Source organism: Cololabis saira, chromosome 11 (assembly GCF_033807715.1).
Source record: "Cololabis saira isolate AMF1-May2022 chromosome 11, fColSai1.1, whole genome shotgun sequence".
NCBI classification, from domain to species: domain Eukaryota; kingdom Metazoa; phylum Chordata; class Actinopteri; order Beloniformes; family Belonidae; genus Cololabis; species Cololabis saira.
Genome location: NC_084597.1, coordinates 25,120,742 through 25,134,183, shown reverse-complemented (window position 1 = coordinate 25,134,183; position 13,442 = coordinate 25,120,742). Strand labels below are relative to the sequence as shown.

The window sequence follows — 13,442 nt, the reverse complement described above, 5'->3', positions numbered from 1 at the left end:
GAAAGATTAATCAGCATGAACTTTGCATCTCCTGAAAATTTTACTTTCTTTTTTTTTTAATTTATGACTAGAATGGTTAATCACCACAAAGGTAGCAAAAGAAGAGTATAAAATGCTGCCACAGCTGGAAGTAAATGGAGCTCTAAGTACCAAAATTTTGTTTACAAATTGTTCAGAAAAGTAACTCAAAACTTTTACAGGCTATGTAACATGTACAGAAATGACTGCAGTCTGGGAAGGTTTCGACATTTAAGACAGTATCATTTGGCATCATTATGGCTTACACTTCAATCATCTACTGGGTGTTTAATACGTGTCTAATTCACAAAATAAAATGTATGGTCGTCATCCATTTAATCTTGATGTAACATGCAAGCCACCTTGAGTATCAAAGACTCAACTAAATACTTTTTTTTTTTTTTAACCTGCAGTGTTTGATATTAAACAAGACACCGGGCAGACAGCACAAAGGTTCATGGTTCTTGATAAGGTCGTTAGCAGGAAGAAAACCTCTGCTAATGTAAGAAATTAGAGATACAAGTAACCACAAATGAGACTATAAAACAAGGCAAAATACAAATTAAAGTGCAAATGGAGACGTAAAAAGAAGTGGACTTTCTAAATTAAAATGTTTGATTGTTAAAATCTGAACACAATTCCAAACATTTACTGTATGTAACAACTTTTGACTAGTTATAGCTGATTTACTCGTGGTGCTGAAAGAGACACATTTTTTTCAGATACTGTTTAAAAAAAAAAAAAAAATCAGTGTAAACCAAAAACTAACAAGAACTGTTCAGCACAGATTTGTTTCTTTTTAAAGTTACATTTTACAGACATGACTACATTATGTTTCCCATCAATGACCTGATCTGTGAGGTGGAAGAACTCCAACTACAGGAAGCAAATAGAGAACTAGCCCGGCAGTATACTCCAGCTAAATACACACATGAGGTAAGTAATTCAAGCACAAACTTTAAAGGAGCCGTCTGTAAGAAATGTCCAAAACTGGTACTGCAGTCACTTTCAAAATATTGTTGAGCGGCGTGTACCCTCCCCCTCCTCCCCCCGACCAGAGGTTGCCAGATAGGCTGCAGAATGCAGCAGGAACGTAGGCTGCCATGGCTGCGATAATTAGAGCCGAGCTGGCAACCCAGATGCCGAAACAATACTGACTTGGTGATTGGGAGATAGGTGGAGGGTGGAGCTTCAGAAACAATACTGACTTGGTGATTGGGAGATAGGTGGAGGGTGGAGCTTCAGGCCAAAACAAAAAATGACAACATAAACATCAGTTGAGGGCTGCAACTCCTCTTTTTAAACTGGAATATCCTAGCTTGATTGCTGTTGTCAGTGACATAAGTATTTGAAATGAACATGATTTTTAAATGTCTGTTGACATATCGGGGTCATTTTATGATTCGTTTTATTATTGCTCTTACATACAGCTCCTTTAAGTAACAAACTTTGATACTTTTTTTTTTATCTTTTAATTGTAAATACAAAAATGTACAGATTGAATTCTTATGATATTCAGTAACCTCGTGTTGGGCACTTGTTTCCTACAAAACTATGCCTAATTAAGATTATTGCCGGTTTTAACAGATTCAACACATTCTTGGAGGTTTATGGAGATGCAGCCTTTGGTCAGGTTGTATTTTATGGAGTTTCAGATAAACAGTTGTGATTTGTATGCTCATGGTGGCATATTTCCAGCATACATCAACTCCTGCAGCCATATCGAAGGTGCTGAACTTACAGATTTAGAGTTTAGCTCCATATACTGGCAACTGCTCGTAGCTCTGCAATTTAAAGTGTTTGGAGTACACTGCCAGCCTTTAGGTCTTTGTTTTAACTCCTGAGACCTAGACAGAATCCATGTGATTGCAGTCCTTCCGCACTCCAAGCATACAGGTGGAGTGGTTAAAAGTACAGTTTAATTTAGTTTTTTTTCCTCTTAGTCCATGTCTTTCAAAACTCAGTCAAGAGGCTGAGGATCAGCTATGGGCATGGTGTGCAGAACCTCGTCTAGTAGTTGCAGAGCTCTGTGTAAATGGATCTCAATCCAGCAGGGCGTCTCTTTGATGCTTTGCCGTGGGTAGTCTGGCCCCCAGCCCTTCACGAAGCTCATACGCAGGATGCATAGCCTGCGCAGGTCATCAACCCCAATGCCTGCAGCAGCAGACAAACCTGCAGGAAGATTTACAGGCAGAGTTTTAATTCAACATGGTAGTACCAGACAAACCAAAGCAGGGTGACATTCGTCCACTGCTCAAAAATAACCTCAAGGCCCTGTTTGCTCAAAATGAACCTAAATGATTCCAGTTAGTATTTCTGGTCCATTATTCAGTCTCTTGAATAATTAAAAAAAAACAAAAAAAACAATAACAATAATACAGTTAAATACAGCAACCATGTTAATTTTAGTAAAAAGCCTGATTGTTGCATCCATATCATGGTCAAATCAGTTTTCAGATTTTGACAATTGAATTAAAATGACAAACCATTCCAATACATTTTCCTCAAAGCAAAGGGTTTCTGTTTGACTGAAATTAGCAGAATAAATCTTTAATAACTGGGAATGCACAGATACCATATGGAAAAAAAATCGTTAAAATATGGTCAATTATTCTGCTTTCAACTGACTTTCTCAATTCTTTTTTTTACTGCTCTACTACCTCATCATTTTCTCGATCACACTGTCGTGCCGTGCAGTGCTACATGAAAGTCCCTACTATTGGTCCAGGCTCAAAAACTGCCCCACGGAGTCTGATGATGAGCAGTAATCATAATAATACACTTGTTCAAGCCAAAGGGCAGCAGTAAGAGGACTCACTGATGGCAGGAGCGATGCCTCCCACAGAGCCAGGCCCAGGGATGTTTCCAGCCACGGCTGCTGCCTGAGCTGCAGCTGCTGCCTGAGCGGTCGCAGCCTGCTGCTGCATCTGCCTGTGACACTGACGCAAGTCAAACACCTGCCAAAAGACAAGACAAAATCACGTCTCTGAATATTTGGAAATTAATGCACAGCTGGAACATTTCAAACTTTTCCTCTAATAATGAATTAAACAAAAACACACAAACACATACTCCGCATAATTAAAAAATAACTATGCACCGTCTAAATCTAAGAATAATGTTCTTTATAGTATGAGCATAGTTCTTACAGTGGCTGCAGCAGCTTCCCTGCACTGATGTGAACATTTCTGATTAACCGTACTTGGAATGCTTTGTTGTAATCTCACCTTGATGTAAGCGCTGGGGTAGATCTTGTGAACAGCGTCCCCCGGAGCGCGTCCAGCTTCTCTGTCCAGATAATAGCTCTGCACAAACACTGCATGATCGCTCAGACAGCGCACCCACACATCTCCTTCACCTTTACACTCTAGCTGCACGCCTTTGCCAATGTGAAGTCTAAAAGACATGAGGAACAAGAGATAATTAGTTGAAAACCAAAAAAGTGCAGGAAAGATAACACATTAATAATTGTTAATCATTTTATAAAGATCATTTTAGAAGTCTAAAAGAAGCTTCACATCAGGAAGAAAAATCAAGTACAAACTAAAAGCATTACATTATAGGTGTTTATATCTAAAAACAATGAAATACAGTTTAGTGAAAGAGAAAGTGAACTTCAGGATTTTGTTTATCAAGACATAATATATAAGAGAAAACATCCTTAGAATGTCTCAAAACAACTTGAGATGAACAACAACATGTCATGTATCAATATAAGATTATTTTTGGACAAAAGCTGAACTGGAAGCAGTGAGTGAAAACTTAATGATATACTCCTACCGCTACCACAGGAATTGAGTGTGCTGTCAACCAAATGCACTCAATTAAAGGATAAGCAAATGACTTGGAGCATTCAGGTGTGCGTTAACAGTTTTTGACAATTTACAAAGACATCAACAATGAGCATAATTATACCATAAGAAAGTCGAAAACCTTCAAGATAGCTGCCAACCCTCCCAACAGTGTACATCTCGCCAAGTTCTAAACATTTCTAAATACCCAACAGTAACAATGCAGACTTTTCAAGACTCGTATTGAATGTTGGGTTTGTGGCAATCCAATTAGAAAAAGACCCTGTATGGAAGTTTTCTGGAACAACGTTCTTCAGAGAGATGAGAGCAAACTGGAGATGTTTGGCCATGCAGCACATACAACACAACTTTCTACAGAAACAAACTAACCACAAAAAAGCAAACAAAGTGTGCATAGCATATATACACCGTACCAACAGTCAAACACCTTAGTGAAGGGCAGACGACTTGCGATTAATTTACAAGCACACCAACTGGAACATTGGAGTCACTGAACTGCCCAAAGTATTCCCGGCAGACCCAAACGGATTGTGAGGGTCTGTTGGGAACGTCTGGCCGAGCCCTCTGTCAGGGACATCTTCAACTCCCACCTCCGAGAGAGCTTCTCTCGGATCCCGGGGGAGGCGGGGGACATCGAGTCCGAGTGGACCATGTTCTCTGCCTCCATTGTCAACGCGGCGGCTCGAAGTTGTGGACGCAAGGTCTCCGGTGCCTGTCGCAGCGGCAATCCTAGAACCCGGTGGTGGACACCGGAAGTACAGGATGCCGTCAGACTGAAGAAGGAGTCCTACCGGGCTATGTTGGCCTGTGGGACTCCTGACGCAGTAGATAGGTACCGGCAGGCCAAGCGAGCCGCGGCTCGGGCGGTCCTGGAGGCAAAAACTCGGGTCTGGGAGGAGTTCGGGGAGGCCATGGAGGAAGACTTTCGGTCGGTCTCGAGGAAATTCTAGAGGACCGTTCAGCGCCTCAGAAGGGGGAAGCAGTACTCTGTCGGCACCGTTTACGATGTGGGTGGGGAGCTGTTGACCTCGACTGGGGACATTGTCGGACGGTGGAAGGAATACTTCAAGGATCTCCTCAACCCGACTGACATGCCTTCCACTGAGGAAGCAGAGAGTGGGGACTCTGGGGTGTGCTCATCCATCACCCAAGCCGAGGTCACTGAGGTGGTTCATAAGCTCCTCAGTGGCACCGGGGGTGGATGAGATTCGCCCTGAGTACCTCAAGTCTCTGGATGTCGTTGGGCTGTCTTGGTTGACACGCCTCTGCGAGATTGCATGGAGGAAGGGGACAGTACCGCTGGAGTGGCAAACCAGGGTGGTGGTCCCTCTGTTTAAAAAGGGGGACCGGAGAGTGTGTTCCAACTATAGGGGGATCACACTTCTCAGCCTCCCCGGGAAAGTCTACTCCAGGGTACTGGAGAGGAGATTACGGCCGATAGTTGAACCTCGGATTCAGGAGGAACAATGCAGTTTTCGTCCCGGTCGTGGAACACTGGGCCAGCTCTATACCCTCCGCAGCGTGCTCGAGGGTTCATGGGAATTTGCCCAACCAGTCTACATGTGTTTTGTGGATCTGGAGAAGGCATTTGACCGTGTTCCTCGTGCCATTCTGTGATGGGTGCTAAGTGAGTATGGAGTCCGGGGCCCTCTGCTAAGGGCTGTCCGGTCTCTGTATGATCGAAGCAGGAGTCTGGTTCGCATTGCCGGCAGTAGGTCAGACTTATTCCCGGTGCATGTTGGACTCCGGCAGGGCTGCCCTTTGTCACCGGTCCTGTTCATAATTTTTATGGACAGGATTTCTAGGCGCAGCCAGGGGCCGGAGGGGATCCGGTTTGGGAACCTCAGGATTTCGTCTCTGCTTTTTGCGGATGACGTTGTCCTGTTGGCTTCATCGGACCGGGACCTTCAGCATGTGCTGGGGCGGTTTGAGGCCGAGTGCGATGCGGCAGGGATGAGAATCAGCACCTTCAAAACCGAGGCCATGGTTCTCCACCGGGAAAGGGTGGCATGCCTTCTCCGGGTGGGTGGAGAAGTCCTGCCTCAGGTGGAGGAGTTCAAGTATCTCGGGATCTTGTTCACGAGTGAGGGAACAATGGAGCGTGAGATTGACAGACGGATTGGTGCAGCGTCCGCAGTTATGTGGTTGATGTACCGGACCGTCGTGGTGAAGAAGGAGCTGACTCGAAAGGCGAAGCTCTCGATTTACCGGTCAATCTACGCTCCTACCCTCACCTATGGTCATGAACTTTGGGTAGTGACCGAAAGGACAAGATCGCGGATACAAGCGGCCGAGATGAGTTTCCGCCGCAGGCTGGCTGGACGCTCCCTTAAAGATTGGGTGAGAAGTTCGGTCACCCGGGAGGAGCTCGGAGTCGAGCCGCTGCTCCTTCACATTGAGAGGAGTCAGCTGAGGTGGCTTGGGCATCTGTACCGGATGCCTCCTGGACGCTTCCCTAGGGAGGTGTTCCAGGCATGTCCCACCGGGAGGAGACCCTGGGGAAGACCCAGGACACGCTGGAGAGACTATGTCTCTCGGCCGGCCTGGGAACGCCTCGGACTCCCCTCGGAAGAGCTGGAGGAGGTGTCTGGGGTGAAGGAAGTCTGGGCATCCCTGCTGAGGCTGCTGCCCCCGCGACCCGGGAACGGATAAAGCGGAAGAAGATGGGTGAGTGAGTGAATAAGGAGGCAAGAGAGTATCCGCTTAGACAGTGTCCATTTAAGGTCTCAAACTCTGGTTTCATTTATCTTGGAGTGTATATAGCTGACACACAGGCTAATCTCTATAAGAAAAAATGTCTCTCTTTGCTCACACAAATTAAATATGACTTTGAACGGTGGTCCCTCCTAAATCTCTTTGTTGCTGCTAGGATCAATACAGTTAAAATGAATATTTTTCCACGTTTTCTTTACTTATTTCAGTGCATCCCAATTTTTTTTTCTCTCTCTTTTTTTCGTAAACTAGACAGCCTTATCCTGGATTTTGTTTGGAACAAGAAGACTCCTAGGTTGAGCTGTCAAGTATTACATAAACCCAAACTCGCAGGTGGAATGGTGTTACCTAACTTTTTATACCATCACTGGGTGACCACTGTTAGGAATTTGAACTACTGGATTCAGTACGAAAACATTGAGGTCCCCCCATCGTGGTTAGTAATGGAGGCGAATTCAGCTCATCCGGTGTCCTTGAAGGTTTTCTTATTATACTCACCCCCTCACTCCTCTACCTCTGGTTTTACTAGAAATGTGATTGTGGCATCATGTCTTAAAACTTGGGCTCAGTTTAGACGCCATTTTGGCCTGCATAGATTCTCTGTCAGGGCTCCTTTGTCACGAATCACACATTTCCTCCGTCTTTACTGGACAATTCCTTTGCTGTATGGGCTAGGCTGGGCATACAAACCATAAGAGACACGTATGTTGACTCAATTTTTGCATCGTTTCAACAACTAGTTGATAAATTCTCACTCCCTAAGGGACAATTTTTTAGATACCTTCAAGCATTCATTGGGCCCGTACTGCATTCCCAGAATTCCCAGCTCTACCCAATCCTTCAAATTTTGAGGTGTTCCTGAGACCTCTAACTTCATTGAGGGGGGCAATCTCGGTAATATATTCAAATATTTATGACCTTCATCTGAGCTCCTCAACTACTCTTAAAACAGTCTGGGAAGCAGATTTAGGCGTGACAATCCTAGATGAGGAGTGTGTGGAAGTTTTGAGGAGAGTGCATAAGTCTTCAATTTGTGCTAGACACAGTTTTATGCAATGCCGGATCTTACATCAAGCTCACTATACTAAAGCGCGGCTTGCAAAAGTGTTTGAGACAGTGTCTCCTCTGTGTGACCGATGTCAGCAGGCCACCGCAAGCTACATACACATGTCTTGGAGCTGCCCCTCATTGAAAAGATTTTGGTCAGATATTTTTGTTACATTGTCCAAGGTAATTGGAAAAGATGTCGCCCCTAATGCTCTAAACGCCCTGTTTGGTGTGTGGCCTTCGCAATTTGTTCTTTCTTCTGCTAATACAGATTTAACTGCATTTACAACCCTGCTGGCCAGGAGGCTAATTCTGTTGAAATGGAAACCCACAGCCCCACCCACCCATACGATCTGAATTAAAGAGGTGCTTCACTTTCTCAAACTGGAGAAAATCAGACTGACCCTCTCTGGTAGAACATTTGATGAGACTTGGAACTCCTTTGTGTCTTATGTAAACAGTACAGAATGTCAGATCTCTTTGGACTGAAAGGGGACTTTCAACATTGTACCTTGCATGATGCGTTTATTATTATTTATTTATTCATTTTTGCTATGTAATTCTTCATATTTTGTTTTTCTTGTGCTTGAATGGGGGTAGGTGCCAGGGGTGGTGGGTGGAGGAATGGGGATGTTGAATGGCTGTTATATTAACAATTGTTAACTCTAAACTTGTGAATCACTGTATTTTTGTGTGAAAAACCTCAATAAACAAATTGTTAAAAAAAAAAAGTTTTGTTCAGTTTATGATACAATATAGTATGACTTGTTAGTGTTCATCTCTGGCCGTATTTAGTTTGTATCGAGATCAAGGACAAGATGAGTTTTTAATCATGTAAAACCCTAAAGCTGACAGAGGTTATACTTCATTTTTCTTACGACTGTATCTTCAAGTGTGTTGCAGACTACCTGGCTCTCTCTATATTCTCTGTCCTGTGGACGTTACTCAGTTGGCCCAAGCAGAAGCGATCCCCTCCTGATGGATCCACATAGCCATCCACAGTCACTATTGGACATGTGGACGGCACTTTAAATGTCTCCCCAACCTGAACATCCATCTCGAAGTAAGCAATGGAGCACCAGTATTCCGGAGCTGGAACAAGCAACCAAACGTCAGTGTGTTGCATTTGTGTCATATTAAGACTAAATAATGACTGCCAGCCGCTCGGTACTCACCTGGGTGATTGGATATGGGAGGCTGGAATGCAATTTCATTGGTAACAGGCCCTGAAAAAACCATTTCAGCATTAATTCTGAGCAAAACACTGCAACCACACCAATTATTACTTTAAAGAGTGAAGACAAATCACAGTTCAGCTCAAATAACATCTTAACATGACAAGACTCCATTGTCAAGACCCAAGGCTGATGGTTAATATGAAGAGATCAGTGATGCACAGGAAGGTTTAGAGACAACCCGTGATTGCCCAAAGTTTTCAGCCAACCCAACTGCAAATTTTGATAACAAAATATAATACCCGACTCACTACGCTACCTGCGCTTTTTTTCTTTTAAAAACAAAATAAATATGGGTAAGATCTTGGTTAACCATTGCCTTAAGGTTATATGAACCGCACACGCATGGTTGATACGTTAATGTGCCGTTACAGATATACTCTATTATAGGTTTTACAGTATAAGCAAGACATTAGACATCTTGCACGAGCATTATTAGGGCTATAGCCTATTGTCAAGACTCAAAGAGGGCTTTCCCATCTGTAACCAAGAAATTGGTCACAGATGGGAAACATATTGTTTGCTGACATTTGATCTTAAAAGAAAAAGTGATCTTGTTTTCCTGCGCTAGGAATAATCATGGTCTGTCTCAACCTCAACATTTTAACAGTGATGATTCATCAGACCAACAAATTAAATATAGGCCTGTGTTGAAAAAATAGATTTTCCGATTCCAAATCAATTCTCATTAATTCCTAAGATCGATTCGTATGTCTAAAGATTGATTATTTTTCATCATTAGATTTTCGCCAAGTGAACTTTAATCCCAGTAGTCACTTAATTTAATTCACACATGCGCATGGTGTGAAACTATCAAACAATGAACATGGCGTCGAGGAGCATCGGTAGCGTTAACAAAGCGCTGGTTTTTAAGACTCCCGAACTAAATGAAGTTTTCTTTGTAGAAAATGCTGAAAGAGGGGTCACTAAAAGCCGGGGACACTGCGCGCTTCTCTGCCTCGCCCGCTGCCCTCGTGAACAAAACAAACATGTCGAAGCGGCCGCCTGAGAAACCAGCAGAAGCTACAGAACCACAGTTTACTCTGTACAGACAGCGGGCTTAGCAGGACTGTTAAGGCTGGAAATTACTTGCTGTTTGAGCCGGTGTTTATGCTGCCATATGCGTTAATGTGCGCTCACACAGACAAGCTGCTGCGTTAAGAAACGGACCTCGCTCACGCTCCACGCGAGGAGAGCGCGTCATACTGTAATACAAAATTATGATTCCAACTACTACAGACGTCGCCGTTAAAGTACCGGTACATGATCTTTCTTTGCACGTATCCTTACATCTCCAGTCAACTGTGTGCTGGCAAAACTTGCAGATCATTGAACCGCCAGACACGTTACACACAGACGCGGACACACTCATGCACACTCATTCACACCCCCAACCGTGCAGAACCAGTGTTCAGTGTTTTGGATATTTCAGCTTAAATTTCAAAATGTTATATAAGTTCAATGAAGTTCATATTATCTATATTTACTATAGCTTGTTTGGTTTCTTCTGTTATCGGACACACGGTTTGTTATGACATACCTGGAAAATGCCAGGTGATTCATGTCCAGCTGTGTGTCTGTTGACAATAAATTAGACAAGCTAAAATGATTTGTTTACTGCATGAGCTGTTGCAATTTCCTTCTTTTTTGCACTTTAAATGTATATTGAAAGGCCCATTTGAGTTATGTATTTTTTAATTATTTCACAATAACTATCGTGAAATTATTATTTCACTAGTTATTTTACAGTCATAAAATTCAGGCAACAGCTTAAAAAACAAATTTAATAACACTAACCCACATCAATATCTGATAGAATCGGATCGAATCAAATGGTGATAATCGATTCTGAATCTTAAGGATCGGAATCAAATCGATTCTTGACATTTGAATTGATAACTAGCCCTAAGCACATGTACAACATTAAACAACCTGTAAAAGATTTCAAAAGCAGCTGATTGTGTCCTCTAGTAGCCTCTTAGCTTGAGTTAGCTTCCCATTGCATTGTCTATTTTCAGCAAGGTGATATTATTTTAGATGTCAGATGAAGTTGTCTGTCCAAAACATTTTGGTAATCACTGACCATGCTGGACCCTCCTATGTGATTTCTTGCTCTTGTTGTTCTCTCAGATGTAAGTCGCTTTGGATAAAAGGGCCTGCTAAATGACGATGATGGTAGTAGTAGTAGTAGTAGTCATTCCATGTGTTATTTTTAAATTACAGGCTGTTCTAGCTGCTATATTGAGGTTTTATGAACTCAAAGAAAAAAAATAGTCACTGAACACATAGTTTACAGAGACTGTGTCACAAAGATCCAAACTGACTGGAAGAAAACTGATGTATTTACCAACACTCACAATAATGTCCTGTGTGAGGCATGGGTGGATGATGCTGAAGATGTCCATTCTGGTGTTGAGGCACCGCTGAGCTAAAGCTGCTGTTTCTACTCCAGTTTGGGGTTGGATCTGAAAACATGTATTTAAAACACAGGTTACCAAAATGTTTAGGTTACTGCATTAAAGATGTCTTCATTCAAAATTAGGTCAATCCTGTTAATAAAAAAATAAAAAATAAATCTTAATTCAAATTACCAATCCCCCACTTGTGTTATGAACGACTAAAACTTTCATACCATCCTTCTTATCATCTTTAATTGAATATATTACATTTGCAATGGAGGAGATTATTGTGTGCATGATCTCACTTGAAGGTCCAGCCCCGATGGCAGAGAAAGCAGAAGTAGAAGCAGAATTGTTGCCCTCTGATGGGGGCAGGAGAGCAGGGCTGCTGAATGTCTCTTGAGGTACTGGCCTTGTGGGTGGATGCTGGATTGTCTGCAGGTGACTTTCAGAGCTGGAGTGAGACTGTTGGTTATCAAAGTCAAACTCATCTTTTACGATGAGCGGACCTGGCAGAAAATGACAGACATGATTAAGACAGATGAACATCCTTAAAATCATTGACAAGGAAAGGGAAAGCTTTGTACCTGAATTTGAAAGGGTCAGTGTTGATAAGTCTGCAAACACATTTACAAAAAAAGACAACCATATGAATCAGCTTCACTAAATCACATTATGTAGGTCAATATTATGAGCAATTTTGAACACTGACTTTTAAGGAAAATTACTGTTTTGAGCATTAAGTGATATTCTGAAGGAAAATTTTTTTTTTTTTTTGTTTCAACAGGCTAAAGCATTAAAATATATCAAAGGTTAATGTATCTATTAGTGGTTCTAAAATATTGTTAACCATTTACCAACAGTTTAAATCAATAAGATCTATCCCAGACTTTTAAAACCTGATTCTCGCTTACCAATACCTGGAGAAACCACCCTCTCGTAGTGGTACGGGTTGACACAAACACTGTCACATTTCAGGTCAAAGGCATATTGGCAATATTTCACGTGTTTTAACTCGTTCTTGTGTAGATCTGGCCATCGCCACAGTCTTGCATAGACCACATGGGGAAAACCTTTACGTCCCGCAACCTAAAGCACAGAAAAGAAGATCAAAGAATATGCTATACGCTTTTCAAACTTATCAATTATAGATAGTAACACTAAACCACCTTGGTAATGTACTTTACCTGCAGACGTCCATCCAAAGTTCTTTGTATGGTTACACACTTGCTGGGATGAGCTCCATTTGTGGTGATGGCAGTGATAAGTGAATCCAGCTCATCTTTCTTCTCCTTCAGCTTCTTGACAAGACTCTCAATGGCTCGTTTAGCAAAGCTTTCACTCTCTCCTCCCTGTCGGTGGCACATGAGGCTGTGCACAATACTTAGACAGGCATCATTGCTCGTAGGTGTATTTGTGATTGACATGTTGCTCTTCAGATATCAGTCTCACGAAGGCTTTACAGTTGTATCGACTACACTTTGTGTAGTAGAGATGTCAGAGAGAAGTTAGTGTTGTCCAATTCAGACCACATCCAGCAACCTAAAGCAGAAACAGAACTGTCCTGTCACTTAACTTCATACACGGGGGAATTAATCACCATGATATTTCATGGTCAGTTTGTGTCAACTTCAGCAAGACAGATCATGGTGCACGATTTTATTTTTTATATACACACACACATTTTATATATATATATATTGGAGATGGGCGGTATGGACTAAAAAATGTATCACGATAATTTCTGGCATTTATCCCAATAACGATAAAAATGACGATAAAAAAATACCTTTCTTTCTGGCTCATTTCTTTCCTTCTTTCAGGCTCATTTATTTATTTCAGGCTCATTTCTTTCTTTCTTTCTTTCTTTCTTTCTTTCTTTCTTTCTTTCTTTCTTTCTTTCTTTCTTTCTTTCTTTCTTTCTTTCTTTCTTTCTTTCTTTCTTTCTTTCTTTCTTTCTTTCTTTCTTTCTTTCTTTCTTTCTTTCTTTCTTTCTTTCTTTCTTTCTTTCAGGCTCATTTATTTATTTATTTATTTCAGGCTCATTTATTTATTTATTTATTTATTTATTTCAGGCTCATTTCTTTCTTTCTTTATTTATTTATTTCAGGCTCATTTATTTATTTATTTATTTCAGGCTCATTTCTTTCTTTCTTTCTTTCTTTCTTTCTTTCTTTCTTTCAGGCTCATTTATTTCTTTCTTTCAGGCTCATTTCTTT

General features: G+C 41.8%; 1 protein-coding gene across 3 annotated transcripts in view; it reads right to left on the bottom strand.

The window, feature by feature from the left end:
- Window positions 1-44: 44 nt before the first annotated feature.
- Window positions 45-13,442, bottom strand: part of smad4a (SMAD family member 4a) — a 14,615-nt gene continuing 1,217 nt past the window's right edge. Inside the window, exons 2-11 of one of the 3 annotated variants that reach the window (XM_061734154.1) lie at window positions 12,411-12,765; window positions 12,138-12,312; window positions 11,811-11,840; window positions 11,529-11,732; window positions 11,182-11,289; window positions 8,765-8,815; window positions 8,498-8,681; window positions 3,246-3,414; window positions 2,837-2,975; window positions 45-2,190 (exon numbers count right to left, since the gene is read on the bottom strand). In XM_061734154.1, coding sequence (XP_061590138.1) covers window positions 1,979-2,190; window positions 2,837-2,975; window positions 3,246-3,414; window positions 8,498-8,681; window positions 8,765-8,815; window positions 11,182-11,289; window positions 11,529-11,732; window positions 11,811-11,840; window positions 12,138-12,312; window positions 12,411-12,650 — 1,512 coding nt within the window. In that variant the 5' untranslated portion in view covers window positions 12,651-12,765 and the 3' untranslated portion in view covers window positions 45-1,978. Of the gene's footprint in view, window positions 2,191-2,836; window positions 2,976-3,245; window positions 3,415-8,497; window positions 8,682-8,764; window positions 8,816-11,181; window positions 11,290-11,528; window positions 11,841-12,137; window positions 12,313-12,410; window positions 12,766-13,442 lie in introns of all 3 variants that reach the window. The other 2 variants (XM_061734155.1, XM_061734153.1) reach the window with 2 other exon arrangements.